Below are 17,310 nucleotides of genomic sequence, written 5' to 3' on the forward strand. Positions count from 1 at the left end.
GATATGGTGAGGAGATCCAGCGGTGTGCAGGAAACCTGGAGATCAGTATAGTACACCTATCAGTGGTTTTTAAACCAGTCAATTCACATTATCATATCATTGCTGGATTCGCAGGCCATTAAATGTCAGTGGACATGATGATGATCCACATGACAAGATTTCAACTGCAACATTTGTTGTATTTTTATAAATTTGGAGTACCCATTTCTTTAAGGGGCAATTTAGCGTGGCCAATTCACCTCCTCTGAACATCTTTGGGTTGTTGGCGTGAGACCCACGCAGACAGGAGGAAAATGTGCACGGACAGTGACCCGGGGCCAGGATTGAACCCGGGTCCTTGGAGTCGTGAGGCGCCAGTGTTAACCACTGTGCCACCCGTACCTCAGCAGTTAAAAGGAACATTCCTTTTTTTTTAAATGTATTTTATTACAAACATGTATCAAAACAGGTGACAGCAAACAAACACCCCAGGAAACATGCTTCCCAACAATCAACTATACAGTCTGTACAGATTTTTCATCTTTTTCAACTCCCCTCCCCGCGACAAACAGCCCCTAAAACACGGTCACAAACATCCCCTACCTTTCTTCAAACCCCCCTGAAGAGCCCCTCAACTCTTCTCTAATCGCAGGAAGCCGTACAGGTCACCCAACCAAGCCGCTACTCCCGGTGGCGATGCCGACCACCACTACAACAAAATTTGGTGCAGTGCAATCAGAGAGGCAAAGGCCAAGACATCGGCCTTCCTCCTCTCTATGTGCTCCGGCTTCACTGAGACCCCAAATATCGCCACCAAAGGGTGCGGGTTCACCACCTCCTCCACTGTCCTGACTAGGACCGCCCAGAATCTTTCCAATCTTTTGCAACTCCAAAATGTGTGCGTGATTCGCTGGCCCCCCGCCCACACCTCTCACAATCATCTGCTACCCCCTGAAAGAACCCAGTTATTCTCGTCCGAGTCATATGCACCCTGTGCACCACTTTAAACTGTATTAGGCTCATCCTTGCACATGAGGAGGTCCCGTTTACCCTACGCAGTGCTTCACTCTATGCTCCCTAATTGATCTACCGTCCCAACTCTGTTTCCCATTTCTCCTTGATCTTCACCACCATCTTCGCCTCCCTGCTCCCCCAGCAACTTGTATATATCCCCAATTCTTCCCTCCCCTTCCACATCCGGGAGTAGCAGTCATTCCAGCAGGCTTAAAAGGAACATTCCTAACATGCAATTTGAACGAGTCTGGAGTTGAAAGTTAAAGCAGGAATTTGAAAAATAGAATCAAGAATGTCAAACTTTACAATTTGGTTCAATGACACATCCCTGATCGTCTTGCTGAGGGAGTTGTGATGACTTGGAGGGACGTACTGCACCCTAGCAATGAGAGGAAGAAGCTGGCTAAAGACACAAAGAAGGTGTAGTTAGAGGTAGCAGAGGATATATCAGGCACGTCACGTTTGGCGCAGATCCATACAAGCCGGTTAGATTGCGGGAGAGGCCGAAATTGAGATCTGCGCGGGGTGCCAATCAGTTTCCTATCTAACCAGCCTGTTGCTGAGGGCATCAGAGCAGGCAAGCAGCCATCTCAAAATCAGATAGTCAGCCCAGGGGCTCTGCAACGAGGATACCCTCGCGGCCAGAGGGTGAGTGTGTGGATCAGCGGGGTGAAGATACCTGAGCTCAGTCCAAGTTATGTTCCCAGCAGGGGTCTGGGGACCGGTGCCCAAGGGCTCTTGCTGTGGCCTGGGTGAGTGTACAGGGCGGCGTCCCTCAGCACAACCGGTTGTTGGATAGCATCCTGGGAGTAGGCAAGGAACGCAAGGGTGGAGGAGGCTTGGGGGACCCAATGGTTCTGGGATGGAAGCCATAACTGATTGTTGGTCTCACTCTCTCCAATTTCTTACAAATGTCACATCATGGATGCAATTGCAATTGCAGTGCTGGTGGCAGTCCAGGTGGCCAGATGCCGGAGAAGGCAGCAGCGGCAACGGATACTTGAGGCGGCATCCCATATGCAGGGGCCCACACACACCATGAGGACTTGGCCGCCCGTCCAGCCGGGAAGAGACCCAGATGGATCCTCACCTCTGCGGCGCAGGCCAACCTCAATGTTGGTGACTGCTCTTTTCTCGATTATCCCCATGAGTCCAGGGCCCATTTCCTGACATAAATTTTACGATTCTATCATACAGGAGGGCATTCGGCCCATCGAGTCTGCACCAGCCCTTGGAAAGAGCATCCTATTTAAGCCTCCACTCTATCCCTGTAAACCCACCTAACCTTTTTTGGATACTAAGGGGCAATTTAGCATGGCCAATCACCAATCTTTGGACTGTGGGAGGAAACCGGAGCACCCGGAGGAAACCCACGCAGACATGGGGAAAACGTGCAGAATCCGCACAGACAGTGACCCAAGCTAGGAAGTGAACCTGGGACCCCGGAGCTGTGATGCAACAGTGCTAACCACTATACTGACATGCTGCCCTCGGATGCTACCATCATAGTTATGAGGTATTTATTGATTACTGAGGTAAGCTACTAAAAGCTATTCTTTGTCGTCTCTGGGAGAACAGTTATATTACGTATTAACCACCTATCACCTCAGTGCTTCTCTTGAAATTTTTTTTTAAAAACAACTACTTTTTTCACACATCCTGTGAAAAATGGTCAAAACATCCAAAATCTGACTATTGTGATGTGTAACACAGTGGCATGCAATAACGTTTAAGTTTTGTGTTTATTATTTGTTTCTTTAAACTTGGAAATCTGAAAGCTATGAATGGAGTAGGGTTATGAGATGGATTCAAAACCAGTTTGGTTCATGAACAGAACATACCAGACTATAGCTTTAAAATAGAGCAATTAACTTCAACAAACTTTCCAACAAAAACAAGCAAAGAAGAATTTGCTTGGTTATCCCAACAGTCATTCCCAAGAGGCAGGAGTTATTAAAACAGAATTGACTGTGGACAACAATTCTATTTGATACTGCCAAACTAAAAAGCTTCAAAACATTCCTCTGGCAAATGCCTTTACATGAAGAGCACTGGACGACACTGGATTGATGACAATCCACAAATGGAAAACAAAAATGATTTACTGGCAAGACAAAGAAGTCTCACAAAATGTTCACAGTTTAAGGAATCGTCCAATAAATGAGGAATTATTCACCAATAAATATGCAGTATCAAAGGAAACACCACAGGCATTGCACCAACAGATCAAAATTTACCAGGCTAAGAATTAGTGAGGTTCAAGCTAGTACCTCTGGAGAAACAATGGAAAACAGGCAAAGCTTACATTTTTTTCTGAAAAAGCAGCTTTAAAAAATCATTTGTTCAACTTCCTGTGTATTTCTGTGGTTTGGCGCACTTTAAAGCAGAATGCTTTGTTTCAGTCCAGGTGCTGAAGTTATATCCTACACCAGCCACCACTCCCGACAATGTCCTTCCACAGTGGTGTTTTATCATTTTGATATACTTTCATTTTTAGTACATCTTTTTTGTTGCCTCTTTCACTCAAATGCTATTTTGATTTCAATCTGGAGAAGTTTCAGTATCTCTGTGAGAAGTAACATATTCTGCCTGGATGTGATGATGGTATTAAATAGGTTGAAATTGGAAAAGGTAAAGGAAGAAAAAAGAACATAAATGTCGAAAATTGCAACTGAATCAAAATGTAGGATATCCATTATAAAGCAAACACCTGCTGAATGTCTGGCACAAAAGGCATTTGGCAAAGCAAAAGCATTATTATGAAATAAAAATAGATAATGCTGGATAAATTCAGCAGGTCTGGCAGCATCTGTGGAGAGAACCAGACTTAACATTTTTGATCCAAATGATCATTTTACAAAACAGTTCTGAAGTGTGGTGTTAAGCTCTCTACATGTCTCAATCTCTTTAAGAGATACCCATTGAGTTCCTTGTTAAATCTCCATGTTCTTCTAAAAACCAGTTCCATTGACAATGCAGCTTTTTTATAGCCTTTATAGCAGTGGAGCAGGACAAGAATAGAGTAATATACACAGCAACGCAATTTTAATTATCTGTTCTTTGATTCAGCTTGATCCAAAAGGAAGATAAATGGATACTGTTTTTAATTACTCAATGCTAACTGACTGCGAATCAGCTCTTAGAAAATGCCATAGGGAGCAAAATTGATCCTCAACAAATGCACAAAATGGACATTGGCTGCCTAATCAGCAAACCATTTCAACTGTCAATTCACCCTAGTCTCGTTTGTGTTCCCATTGAAGACGAATTGTATCCTCATATGGGGCGCAATCTAACCGAATGGGGACTGAGTCCCGTAGGGTGTGAGATTAACCGGGTGTTTCTCAGCACTCGGAGTGCCAAGAAACACCCCGGTATCTAATACTTATCCGGATAAATCAGGGTCCTCAGCGGCGAACTCCCTGATGAGGCTGCATTTAGCCTTGCTTTCGTAACTAAGGAGCTTTGCTCGCCGGAACACCTCAGTGCAGCGAGAAATTGAGATGTAGGGCGCAATTCTCCGCTCCCCACGCTGGGTGGGAGAATCGCGGGAGGGCCCCCCGTCAAATTTCACGCCACCCTGGCGCCACACGCGATTCTCCCCCCCCCCCCCCCCCCCCCCCCCCCCTCCCCCCCGGAAGAATCGCCGCTCGCCGTTTTTCACAGCGAACGGCGATTCTCCGACCCGGATGGGCCGAGCGGCCTGCCGTTCGCGACCGTTTCACGACAGCGGCAACCACACCTGGTCGCTGTCGTCATGAAATGGGTGAGATATGCCCGTTTGGGGCTTGTGGGGGGAGTACAGGGGAAAGAGCACCACGACTGTGCTCGGGAGGGGACAGGCCCGCGATCGGTGCCCACCGATCGTCGGGCCGGCATCCAAATCGGACGCACTATTTCCCCTCCGCCGCCCTCCAAGATCAAGCCGCCACGTCTTGCGGTGTGGCTGAGGGGAAAGACGGCCACCGCGCATGCGCGGGTTCGTGCCGTCAGCATCATGACATCAGCCGCGCATGCGCGGGTTGGAGCCGGCCAACCTGTGCATGCGTGGCTGACGTCATTAGGCACGCCGGCCGTGTCATTCTTGGCGCGACGCCCCCGCGGCCGAGAGTTACGGAACGCCGCTCCTAGCCCCGCCGGGAGGGGAGAATGGGGGGCGAGGAGCGGCCTCCGAGGCCGTCGTGAAACTCGGCCGAGTTCACGACAGCCCTCCCGATTTTTCCGGGGAGCAGAGAATTCCGCCCGTAATTTTTAAATGACATCCCGATCTCTTGCGCCCCAAACCCGAATTCTCAACCCAGCGAAGCCGCAGTTCACTATAAGGGGAATCTGTTTCTTTTCCATTAAATCGCGCCCATAATGTTGAGACTCTCAGATACCATTTGCAAAGTAAATACACAGCATGTATTTGTAAATATCAGCAACAATCCAAAGTAACTGACTGTGGGAGAAAAATAAAGCAACATGTTTCTTGTCACTTCCAAAGTTTTAGAAAAGTTCAGTGAATGGCAGAGATACAAACCTCCACAATCGTAGCATTTTCAAGTCTTGCGTCATTTTCAATTTCTTCCACAACCAAACCCTAGTAAGGAAAAAAATGGTTAAGTTTTCACTTCTTTGTAAACTTGATTATCTTCCTTTAACCATTCCACTCAAGAATTCTTAACTTTGTTGGCTGTACATATATCTCCACCAGCTAGAAGAATCTAAACTTTATCAAAAGCATCCTACTAACCAATGTCAATGTCACAAACATTCTGATGGGCAGAATAATTTTGTTTTCTCTTCAGGTTCAAGAGAGAAAGGTGTCCTGAGGCACTCGATAGCAATGGCTGAAACCTACTTGTAGTGGGCATTGAATGCAGATATTTAAGCCTAAGCCAGCAAGAATTGATAGACGTATCAGGACACATGTTAGCAATTTACTTTGTTCCTTTCAATGTGCTTCATACCAGAATCAGTCAATGTGCTTAGAAGTAGGCCATTCAGCACATTGAGACTATCCCAGCTCTCTGCAGAGCAATCCAACAGTTTCATTATCCTGCCCTATCCTCAACGTCCTGCAAGGTTATTTCCCTCAAGTGCCCATTTAGATTCCTTCTAAAAGTATTCACTGCCACTGTTTCTAGCACTCTTATAGGCAGCGAGTTACCATCACTGCATAAAAAAGTTCTTCCTCGCATCCTGTCTGCATCTCTTGCCCAAAATCTTAAATCTGTGTCCCCTAGTCCTTGTAAAATTTGTTAATGGTAGTTTTTCTTTGCCTGTCTAATCTCAGCCTATTATAATCAAATCTCCTCCCCCACAAAACATCCCCAGCTTCTCCAATCTAGTCTTATGGTTAAAATCCCTCATCCCTGTAAATATTCTGGTAATTCACCTCGACACCCTCTCAAGTACCTGCACATCCCTCCTAAAGTATGATCATCAGAATTGGACACAATACTCTACTTATGGCCTAAGCAGAGTTTATATAATGACTTTGCATAAATATCCTGCTTTTGTACTCAATGTCTCCATTTATGAAGCCCAAGAACTCATATGTTTTACGAACTACTTTCTCAATACATCCTGCCACCTTCAAAGATCTATTAGTGTGAACCCTCAGATCTCTCCACCATGTATATTCTTTAGAACCATGATATCTAGTCTACAGTGCCTCTTTTGTACCCTTTCTGCTAAAATGCATCATTTCACACTTCTCTGCATTAAATTTTCACCTGCCACTTATCTTCCCATTCTGCTAGCTTACCTGTGTCCTATTGCAGACTGCTGGTATTATCCACATTGTCTAACGAACACTGCTGAAGAACAAGATCTAGAATGCAGGAACAATCCAATTTCTGAGGCATCAGTTAGTCAACCACCTTTCTACGTTTTGAAAGTATTCTGAACTACGTGGATAGTGAAAGCTGGTGAGTGTAGGAGGGCAATGGTGGTCTATGTGGAGAAAAGATTACTCGGTTGTGATTATAAATGTGTTCCTTTCTCTCTCGCTCAAATTTGAACAGGAAGTATTGCTTCCCCAACACTTCAATTGTAAAAAAAGTTGAATGAGTTTTATTTTTAAGAATTAGTGTTTTTTTTTACAGCAGAGGGAGGCCATTTCACCCATCATGATAATGCCAGCTCTTTGAAAACAATTATTAGTTATAGTTCCATTTCACTGCTCCTTCTGGATAGCCTTGCAAAAATTTCCTTCAAGTCTATATACAATTGCCTTTTGAATTTATTATTACATTTACATTCAACACCGTTTCAGGCAATACAGTTCCAAATCGTACAAACTCACAGCGAAAATAAAATCCTCATCTCGCTTCTGATTCTTAGTGAATGGGTCCTCTGATTACAGATCTTCCGGTAACTAGAAATGTGTCTCTTTTTATAAATGTGAATCTCTTTATATAAAATACTTGAAGAATGAAAAATTGCAGGTGTTTCCTCCCAAGCTGGCTTCAAGTTTTCCTTAGTTAACACTAATCTGACATTTTGCTGTCAAAAATTGGTCACCTGGTAGAATTTTCTAGACTTCCTCAGCTAGGTTTGCAGAGAATTACATGCTGGAGGATTCTGAACACTCCTGTATCCAGCCTCTCCTTATAACTCAGACCATCAAGTTCTGGTTGCATTGAAAGGAATACTTGTGATAATATTGTTTTCTACCTGTCAAACATCTCAAAGCATTCCGCATTCAATGAATTACTTCAACAATGGTACTGGAGCCAGGCAGAATATCAAAGTCCACAACTGAAGGTCTCTAAACTTTACTGAAAGTACAATCTCCTACCAGAAAGTTTGCTTGATGTGAATGAGTACTACCACCAAAATGACCATAATCTTACCGCACAATCCAGAAACTTGCTGTTATCCTCAAATGTTGTGTCTGGATCAAAGAACAGATGATCTCTTCACCTAGCAACTGTGATCTTGGATCTTGCAAACACTGCTTATGGGATTTCATAGATTCCATAGAATGTACAGGGCAGAAGGAGGCCATTCAGCCCATCGAGTCTGCAACAGCCTTTACAAAGAGCACCCTCCTGAAGCCCAAGTCTCTACCCTATCCCCGTAACCCCCACTTAACATTTTCTGCACACTAAGAGCAATTTAGCATGGCCAACCACCTAACCTGCACATCTTTGGACTGTGGGAAGAAACCGGAGCACCCGGAGGAAACCCACGCACACACAGGGAGGATGTGCAGACTCTGCACAGACCGTTACCCAGCCGGGAATCGAACCTGGGACCCTGGAGCTGTGAAGCAAGCGTGCTAACCACTATGCTATCATGCTGCCTGGAATGTGGGCCTACATTTAATCACTAATAAGTGAAATGTCTTCATCCTTGTGGAGAGTAACAAACGTTTAAATCATTTCATTTTTCAGAAGTGTGTCGAATTTGAAAAATGTAGAATTAAAAACAATGATCAAAAACAGGGGGTGGCAAGCTCCAATGGTTCAACAAGTGCACTGACCAGAATAGAAACGAGGCAGGAAGCGTCAACAGTTCATTGCTGAGGTCTTTGAACAAGGGGAACAAAAGGATCGACTGAAATGTTTACCCCAATCACCTTTCTATGACTTTTACTGGTCAGTCGGTATATTGTATTGGAAGAAAATTGAAAAGACATGGGTCTGTGCCGTCAACTAAGTTGTGAACCAAATCTCACATGGGTGAGCGGCACCATTCAGTGAAGATCACAAACTGACCATTAACTGCTCTCTTCTCTCAATAGCCTTTGTATTTAACTCTCACCTATTACTTGCATTTCGATACCATCATCAAATCTACTATACACATCATACATCTTCAAGAAAATACTCTGATAGATGTTTACACACTTACCCGAGTGTCAGTGACTTCACTGCTTACAGCTAGAGATGCTTGCAGAGCCTTGCGCTTACTTTTAATCTTCTCACGAAGATTACTGAAAGGAATGATACACTGTGAGTAGAATATATTTTGAAGCGCATATTATATTTATCACTTTGTATCTGACCCCTATAATAGGAACTTTGATTTAAACTGTCTTAATAAAATAGCATTCAAAACAATAACCTTATCTCAATTATGTAGTGAATGAGCAGTCATTGGTTCTTCTGTATTCCATTCATAATGACGGGGCGAAAGTAGAGAGTCAACCTATCTACATCAACTTCACTGCATTACTGGCCATACTTTGATTGTTGGGATAAGAGGGTTTTCCTGAGGAGAGATCAAGTAGAATGGGCTTGTATTCTCTGGTGTTTTGAAGAAATAGAGGTGAACTCAGTGATACGTGTAAGATTCTGAGGAAAATGTTCCGAGAGAATTTGCTGAAGGACTGTTTTTATTGGCTGAAGTGATTAGAATTAGGAGTCATAGCCTGTGACTGGGCATTTAATAGTAATAATCTTTTATTGTCACTAGTAGGACTGAGATGGGGAGAAATGTCTTCACTGAGAAGGTTCTGGAATCTTTGACATTCTCCAGGTGGTTGGGAATATTCAGTCGTTAAGTGTGTTCAAGACTGACTTCCAGTTGCGGCTATGCGGAGCTAAGCCGCACGTTCGGCAGCTCCCGCTAGAAACGGACTTTGGGGCTCTTTTCAGGGCCCCCAGCGTGCTTTATCGACGATTCCCGACGTGGGAAGGGGTCTGCAGTAGATCCCCAGGGTTCTATGGTCCGGACTAGGAGTGGGGCGAGCAGAGAAGCGGTGGCAGCGTCTCTGGAAAAACGGGGGAAGGAAAACAAAATGGCGGCCGGCGGAGCCCTCGAGGAGTGGAGGAAGTGGGCGCAGGAGCAGCAGGAGACTCTTCGGCGCTGCTTTCAGGAGCTTCAGGTGGAGCTGCTGGAGTCGCTGAAGGCTACCACCAGAGAGCTGATGGAGACTCAGACAGCCCAGGGGGCCGCAATCCGGGAGCTGCAGCAGCAGGCCTCCGAAAGGGAGGATGAGGCCCGGCCCTCGCGGGGAAAGTGGAGATGCACGAGGCGCTCCATAAAAAGTGGCAGGAGCAGTTCGAGGAGATGGACAACCGGTCGAGGCGGAGAAATTTACGGATCCTGGGCCTCACGGAGGGGCTGGAGGGGTCGGACCTGGCGGCCTATGTGGTCGTTTTGTTGAACTCGCTGATGGGAGCTGGGTCCTTCCAGGGGCCCTTGGAGCTGGAGGGGGCCCACAGAATACTGGCCAGGAGGCTCAAGCTGAATGAGCCGCCGCGGGCGGTGCTGGTGCGGTTCCACCGGTTCGTTGATCGGGAGTGCGTGCTTCGGTGGGCCAAGAAGGAGCGGAGCAGCAAGTGGGAGAACACGGTGGTGCGGATCTACCAGGACTTGAGTGCGGAGGTGGCTAAAGGCCTATTCCAGGATCGATTTTTTTGTCCTGAGCAGGGGGCTGGTTTCGTGGGTGGATGCTGCCGAAGACTCTGCCATAGCCATTTTGGATCATGCCCCGCACTGGGTGGACCTCGGGCTGGGGGAGGAGAGGGACCAGCGCCCGCTCTGGCGCTTGGAGGTGGGGCTGCTGGCAGACAAGGAGGTGGCCAGGAGGGTTCGTGGTTATATCAAGAGGTACCTTGAGGCCAATGATAACGGGGAGGTCCGAGTGGGGACGGTCTGGGAGGCATTGAAAGCGGTGATTAGAGGGGTGTTGATTTCCATCCGAACCCATAGGGAGAGGGGAGAGCAGAGAGAGAGGTAGAGATTGGTGGGGGAGATGGTGAGGGTAGACAGGAGATATGCGGAGGCTCCGGAGGAGAGATTGCTGGGGGAGTGGAGTAGCCTTCAGGCCAGGGTCGACCTACTGACCACCAGAAAGGCGGAGGCTCAGTGGAGGAAAGCACAGGAAGCGGTGTATGAATACGGGGAGAAGGCCAGCAGGATGCTGGCACACCAGCTCCGAAAGCGGGACGCGGCCAGGGAGATTGGGGGAGTGAAGGATAGAGATGGGAAGGTGGTGCGGAGGGGGGTAGACGTTAATGGGGTCTTTAGGGACTTTTATGGGGAACTGTACCGGTCTGAACCTCCGGTGGAGGGGAGGGGGGAATGGGGCGCTTCTTGGGCAAGCTGCGATTTCCGAAGGTGGAGGCAGGGCAGGTGGAGGGACTGGGGGCACCGATTGAGCTGGAGGAGCTGGTCAAAGGGATAGGCAGCATGCAGTTGGGGAAGGCGCCGGGGCCGGATGGGTTTCCGGCCGAATTCTATAAAATGTATGCAGACCTGTTGGCCCCCTGTTGGTTCGGACCTTTAACGAGGCAAGGGGGGGGGGGCTTTGCCCCCAACTATGTCACGGGCGCTGATTTCCTTGATCCTTAAGTGGGACAAGGACCCCCTGCAGTGTGGGTCATATAGGCCGATCTCGCTGCTAAATGTAGACGGCAAGCTGCTGGCAAAGATCTTAGCTACAAGGATAGAGGATTGTGTGCCGGGGGTCATTCACGAGGACCAGACGGGGTTTGTAAAAGGAAGGCAGTGGAATACCAACATACGAAGGCTTCTGAATGTCATTATGATGGGGTTGATAGGGTTGAGAGGGGGTATCTGTGGGAGGTGTTAAAAAGGTTTGGGTTTGGGGAGGGTTTTGTCCCCTGGGTGAGGCTACTTTATGAGGCCCCGATGGCGAGTGTAGCCACGAATAGGAGGAGGTTGGAGTACTTTCGGCTGTATCGGGGGACGAGACAGCGGTGTCCCCTGTCCCCCTTGCTCTTTGCGTTAACAATTGAGCCCCTGGCCATGGCGTTGAGGGAGTCGGGGAACTGGAGGGGCCTCGTGCGGGGTGGGGAGGAGCATCGAGTGTCGCTGTATGCGGACGACCTGTTGCTGTATGTGGCGGACCCGGTGGGGGGGATGCCGGAGGTGATGAGGATTCTCAGCGAATTTGGGGGCTTTTCTGGGTATAAGCTCAACCTGTGTAAGAGCGAGCTGTTCGTTGTGCGCCCGGGGATCAGTAGGGGGGGATTGATAGGCTCCCACTGAAGCAGGCAGGGAGGAGCTTTAGGTACCTGGGAGTCCATGTGGCTAGGAGCTGGGGGCCCTGCACAAGTTTAACCTCACAAGGTTGGTGTAGCAAATGGAGGAGGAATTTAAAAGGTGGGATATGTTACCGCTGTCGCTGGCGGGTAGGGTGCAGTCCGTCAAGATGGCAGTGCTCCCGAGGTTTTTGTTCCTGTTCCAGTGCCTTCCCATCCTTATCCCGAAGGCCTTTTTTAGGAGGGTTAACAGGAGTATCACGGGATTTGTATGGGCGCATGGGACTCCGAGGGTGAGAAGGGTGTTTTTGGAGAGGGGCAGGGATTTGGGGGGGGGGGGGGGGGGGCTGGCGCTGCCCAACCTCTGTGGGTACTATTGGGCTGCCAATGCAGCGATGGTGCGTAAGTGGGCAATGGACGGGGAAGGGGCAGCATGGAAGAGGATGGCGTCCTGTGTGGATACGAGCCTGGAGGCGCTGGTAACGGCGCCGTTGCCGCTCCCTCTAACAAGGTATACCACGAGCCCGGTGGTGGGGGCTACCCTCAAAATTTGGGGGCAGTGGAGACGGCATAGGGGGGAGGTGGGGGGCTCGATGGAGTCCCCGATACGGGGGAACCACCAGTTTGTTCCAGGGAGCATCGATGACGGGTTTCTGGGCAGGCACAGGGTAGGTATTAGGAAGTTGAGGGACCTGTTTGTGGAGGGGAGGTTCGCGAGCCTGGGTGAGTTAGAGGGGAAGTTTGGGCTCCCCCCAGGGAACATGTTTAGGTACATGCAGGTTAGGGTTTGCCAGGCGGCAGGTGGAGGGGTTCCCTCTGTTGCCCCACGTGGGGTATGGGACAGGGTGCTCTCGGGGGTGTGGGTTGGAGGAGGGAGGATTTTGGACGTATACCACGTAATGCAGGAGGTAGACGAGGCCTCGGTGGAGGAGCTGAAGGGTAAATGGGAAGAGGAGCTGGGTGAGGAGATTGAGGAGGGGATGTGGGCGTATGCCCTGGAAAGGATGAATTCCTCCTCTTCTTGTGCGAGGATTAGCCTCAAACAGTTCAAGGTGCTACATAGGGCTCATATGACCGGGACGAGGATGAGCAGGTTTTTCGGGGGCAAAGACAGGTGTGCTAGGTACTCGGGATGTCCAGCAAACCATGCCCATATGTTCTGGGCATGCCCAGCGTTGGGGGGCTTTTGGAAGGGGGTAGCAAGCACGGTGTCGAGGGTGGTAGGATCCAGGGTTGAGCCAGGCTGGGGACTCGCAATTTTTGGGGTTGCAGTGCAGCTGGGAGTGCAGGAGGCGAAAGAGGCCGGTGTTCTGGCCTTTGCGTCCCTAGTAGCCCGGCGTAGGATTTTGCTTCAGTGGAAGGATGCGAGGCCCCCAAGCGTGGAGGCCTGGATCAATGACATGGCAGGGTTCACCAAGTTGGAGAGGGTGAAATTCGCCCTGAGAGGATCAGTACAGGGGTTCTTTAGGCGGTGGCAGCCTTTCCTAGACTTCCTGGCGGAACGGTAGGGAAATAGGCCGGCAGCAGCAGCAACCCGGCAGGGGCAGGGGGGGTGGGGGGGTTGTTGTTCTTTGGTTTTTACTATGGTTGTTTTGTTAATATGGCTTTGGTGTTTATATTTTATGAAAATCTTAATAAAAATGTTTTATTTTTTTTTAAGTGTGTTCAAGACTGAGAGCAATAGACTCTTGGGCATTAAATAGATTAAGTGATATTGAAATAGGCCAGGGAAGTGGAATTGATGTCAAAGTAATTTTATTAAACAGTGGAGCAGGCTCAGGGCCTGTTGGCCTACCCCTGCTCCCATTTTTAATGTACTTGTGAGCTCATACTACTTCCCAAGAAATGCCTACTTTTCTAGTCTAAAGATGGAGCCTGGAACAATCGGTACCTGGAGCCTGAAGGGTAAGGATTGATGTTGCTGGAAGTGATCCTCCAAACCCATGTTGGCCAATGCAAAAAAACATTGGGTGGAGTCATGACTGCTCAGACCCCTTACTGGCTCCACCAATAGTACAGATAAATACCTAATTGCACGATAGTACAACAGAATGGTATGATAACTGAACCACCCTGTGATTTTAACTGAATGTTGTGTCTTTCACACATGGCCTCATGTACTTTGATCTTTCCGTAGATAAACTGAAACATTTGTTGAAATTCGGCCTGGGGTGAATGATTAAGCTACATTAGAGTAACAATCAAAACAAATTCTACTTATTTAACTGTACCCCATTTAGTCCATATGGTCTGTACTTTTTATGGGCATTTTTTTCTTGTTCTGGGTCTTTCTTTCTTTCTAGGCATTTTCTGACTATTGTTAAAGTCCTAGCTGATGCTAATATGCACACGTCAGATCCCAGAGTGAAACCTGGCTTGGTAGATCTAACATTATTTTAGAAACTGTCATAATATACACATCAGTATATCATGGTGCAGACACACACTGATTGACACACTGCAAGACCAATAAACACACACAACACACCAGTTAGAGCACGCTCACTATAAAGACAGAGGGCATAAGTTTTCCCGCTCATTCGGGATGCAGCCTCTAAGAAGGACAGAGCTCACACACTGCAAGACCAATCAACACACACAACACAGCAGCCAATCACCAGTTAGAGTACGCTCACTATAAAGACAGAGGGCATAAGTTTTCCCACTCATTCGGGATGCAGCCTCTAAGAAGGACAGAGCTAACAGCTTGTAGAACAGATCTTTACCATGTGCTGATAGTATAGACTGGTTAGGATAGGCATAGGTCTTCAGTTTAATCTAACATAGTGTCGACCCACAGTGAAAGTATGTTCAACAGTTCCTAGCTTAATAAAATAGTGTTGTACTATTTCAAGTATTGGTAGCCTGTATGTGTTACTGCTGAGGTAAACGCAGTCTCCACAGATCCAGAGTACCCAACACATCAGAAAGCGTGGATGAAATTACTGAACATATGTGAACATACTGAACATAGACGCATGCATGAATTCAACAAACTGCATGTGTAACCATCTCCCGGCCAGCACATGTGCCGGAGGCTTGAAAGTGGAAAAAGTTTCAAACTGCATGTGTGCAGTCAGTTCCCAGCCAGTGCAAATGCACAAGTCCCAAGGTCCACTGGGTACTGGAGTTGCTGAACTCCGATTTAAACTGAAGGAAAGCTTTTTTTTTTGCCCCTCATTACATGATGTAAAAAGCTGACCATTTGTGTACTAGCTTCATCCCCAGACCAAAAGCTGATTAAAAATATTTCACAGTCCCTGGCATGGTGTGATGCAACGTTAATTTTTGGTCACTGATTTGCCAATAATCCTCCTTATTGTGTGGGGTTAAAGAAAGCATCTTCACGTTTCTTAAAATAAATGACGAATGGGCCTAAGATGTAGGCAATTGACTCTCACTGCATCAGTGCAAGATCACAATGAACAAACACATTCAGTAAAATTGATGTGAATAAATGTTATTGCAACAAAATGTTAAGAGTTACAATGTAAAGATTTAACAAAAACCACACAACTATGTAACCATTAGATTTTTTAAGCAATATTCCACCTCCGGTCAAATAAAAAAACTGCATACAATGTTCTTCAGAATGTTTTTTTAATCAGCAGCTGAATTGCCACTTTCACATTTTGGCATCTCCCAACATAAAGATCTTAAACACCAGAAAAGCAGTATAAATTATACCCTGACCTATTGTTTTTAATAGTAATCAAGGTCCAAAGTGCTAATATTTTGTCACAAAATATTCCTGCCATCCATCCTTCCTTTTAAACTTGTTATCTGATTTCACATGTACGTCCATCTTACGCATAAGGACAAGAACACGAGAAATAGGAATTAAAGCAGACCATATTGATCCAGCGAATCTTCTCTGCCATTCAAGATGATTATGACTGATCTTCGGCTTCAACTCCATTTTCCCAACAGCCCCTGATATTCTTTGATTCCCAAGAGACCAAAAGGATATCTAACCCAGCCCTAATTTTATTAATGTTAGGGAAACCACAACCCTCATCCAGGCAAGTTGAGAGTATTCCATTACATACTTGACTTGTATCTTTTGAATTCAATTTTTGTTCACTCTGCAACCATTCATCTGGCCTATTACTCTTTGGTTTGAAAAAAAGGACTAGATGAATTTGTGTTTGTTAGCTGAGCACACTGAATGGGTGAGCTATAAATTCAACTCAAAGGGATCAACGTTTATTTTACCATTATATTTTATATCATATGTTCACAGACCAAAGCAATTTTAAAGGAAACAATTTTGATTTGTTTATCTTCTTTAAACTGTGATAACATAATTTATATTCTCCAATTTTGTATGAATGTATCTTTCGACAGGCTGTTGTGTGGTTCAAAATGTTACTGGAAGAAGTGGCAGCAAGGATACAGCCGGAATAAATTACATATTTAAATCAGATAAATGGCTATTTATTACAACTATATCAAAGTTAAGTTGTTGTTGCTAGGTCAAGATCCAACTCCCTAACGAACTGCAACATAGGTTGTACCTCTCCCACAAACTGCAGCGGTTCAAAAAGGCAATTCACTGCCAACTTCTTTACGGATAAGCAATATTTCTGGCCTTGCCAGCAACATTCACACCATATGAATTAATAAAATTCCAAACCATCCGGACATCACTACTTTAAACTCTTGAACAGCACTACAATCAACCCTCTTTGAGGAAATGAGAACGAGGAAGTAAATTAAGTTATTTCACTTACTTCATGGAAGCCATTTTCTTCAATCAACCCACTGATCAAGTGGTTTTGATTTTCATGCAGTCTTCACTTAGCACCACACAAACAAGGTGTAATTTTGAGCCATCTCCAGTGTTCTCTGTGCATACTACAGCAAATTTGATCTATTCATCGATGCCGCTTCTAATGCCTGCTAAAACAATGATACCATAACAAATTATACGTACAGTATTATTATTAAACAAATCCCTTGCAGTAGAGGACTTACTATTGAACAATATGAACCAAAAATACATATTCATTAAAGAACAGTTATTGCAAAAGTCACTTTCTGCTCAACTTTAGCATTAATTTAGCTGGATCTCTGCTCTTCACATTAGGAAGCTGCATTTTGCTTTATAAATCAATATTCTGCTATCCCAAGCAATAATCGATTGTGAGAGGAATAGTAAACTGTGATTGTGATCAAGCACATGGAAGAATGAGACTATTGCGGTTTTAAACATGTCGAGTGGGATTTTTCAGCCGTTTCCGCTGGTGGGATCTTCTGGCCCCACCGAAGTTGACCCCCTGCCCCCCCCCCCCCCCCCCCCCCCAAACGAGTTCCCCAGCGCCGGGAAAAAAGGTTGTGCAAAATGCCGTAGACTTCGGCGGGACTGGAA

General features: G+C 46.5%; 1 protein-coding gene across 6 annotated transcripts in view; it reads right to left on the minus strand.

Moving 5' to 3' along the window:
• cc2d2a (coiled-coil and C2 domain containing 2A) overlaps positions 1 to 17,310 on the minus strand; it is a 233,414-nt gene that overhangs the window by 213,817 nt on the left and 2,287 nt on the right. For 5 of the 6 annotated variants that reach the window (XM_038791608.1, XM_038791605.1, XM_038791607.1 and 2 more), the window contains exons 2-4: positions 16,673 to 16,841; positions 8,839 to 8,920; positions 5,516 to 5,575 (exon numbers count right to left, since the gene is read on the minus strand). In XM_038791608.1, coding sequence (XP_038647536.1) covers positions 5,516 to 5,575; positions 8,839 to 8,920; positions 16,673 to 16,686 — 156 coding nt within the window. In that variant the 5' untranslated portion in view covers positions 16,687 to 16,841. The remainder of the gene's footprint in view (positions 1 to 5,515; positions 5,576 to 8,838; positions 8,921 to 16,672; positions 16,842 to 17,310) is intronic. The other variant, XM_038791604.1, reaches the window with a different exon arrangement.

This window comes from Scyliorhinus canicula, chromosome 3 (assembly GCF_902713615.1).
Source record: "Scyliorhinus canicula chromosome 3, sScyCan1.1, whole genome shotgun sequence".
Taxonomy (NCBI): Eukaryota; Metazoa; Chordata; class Chondrichthyes; order Carcharhiniformes; family Scyliorhinidae; genus Scyliorhinus; species Scyliorhinus canicula.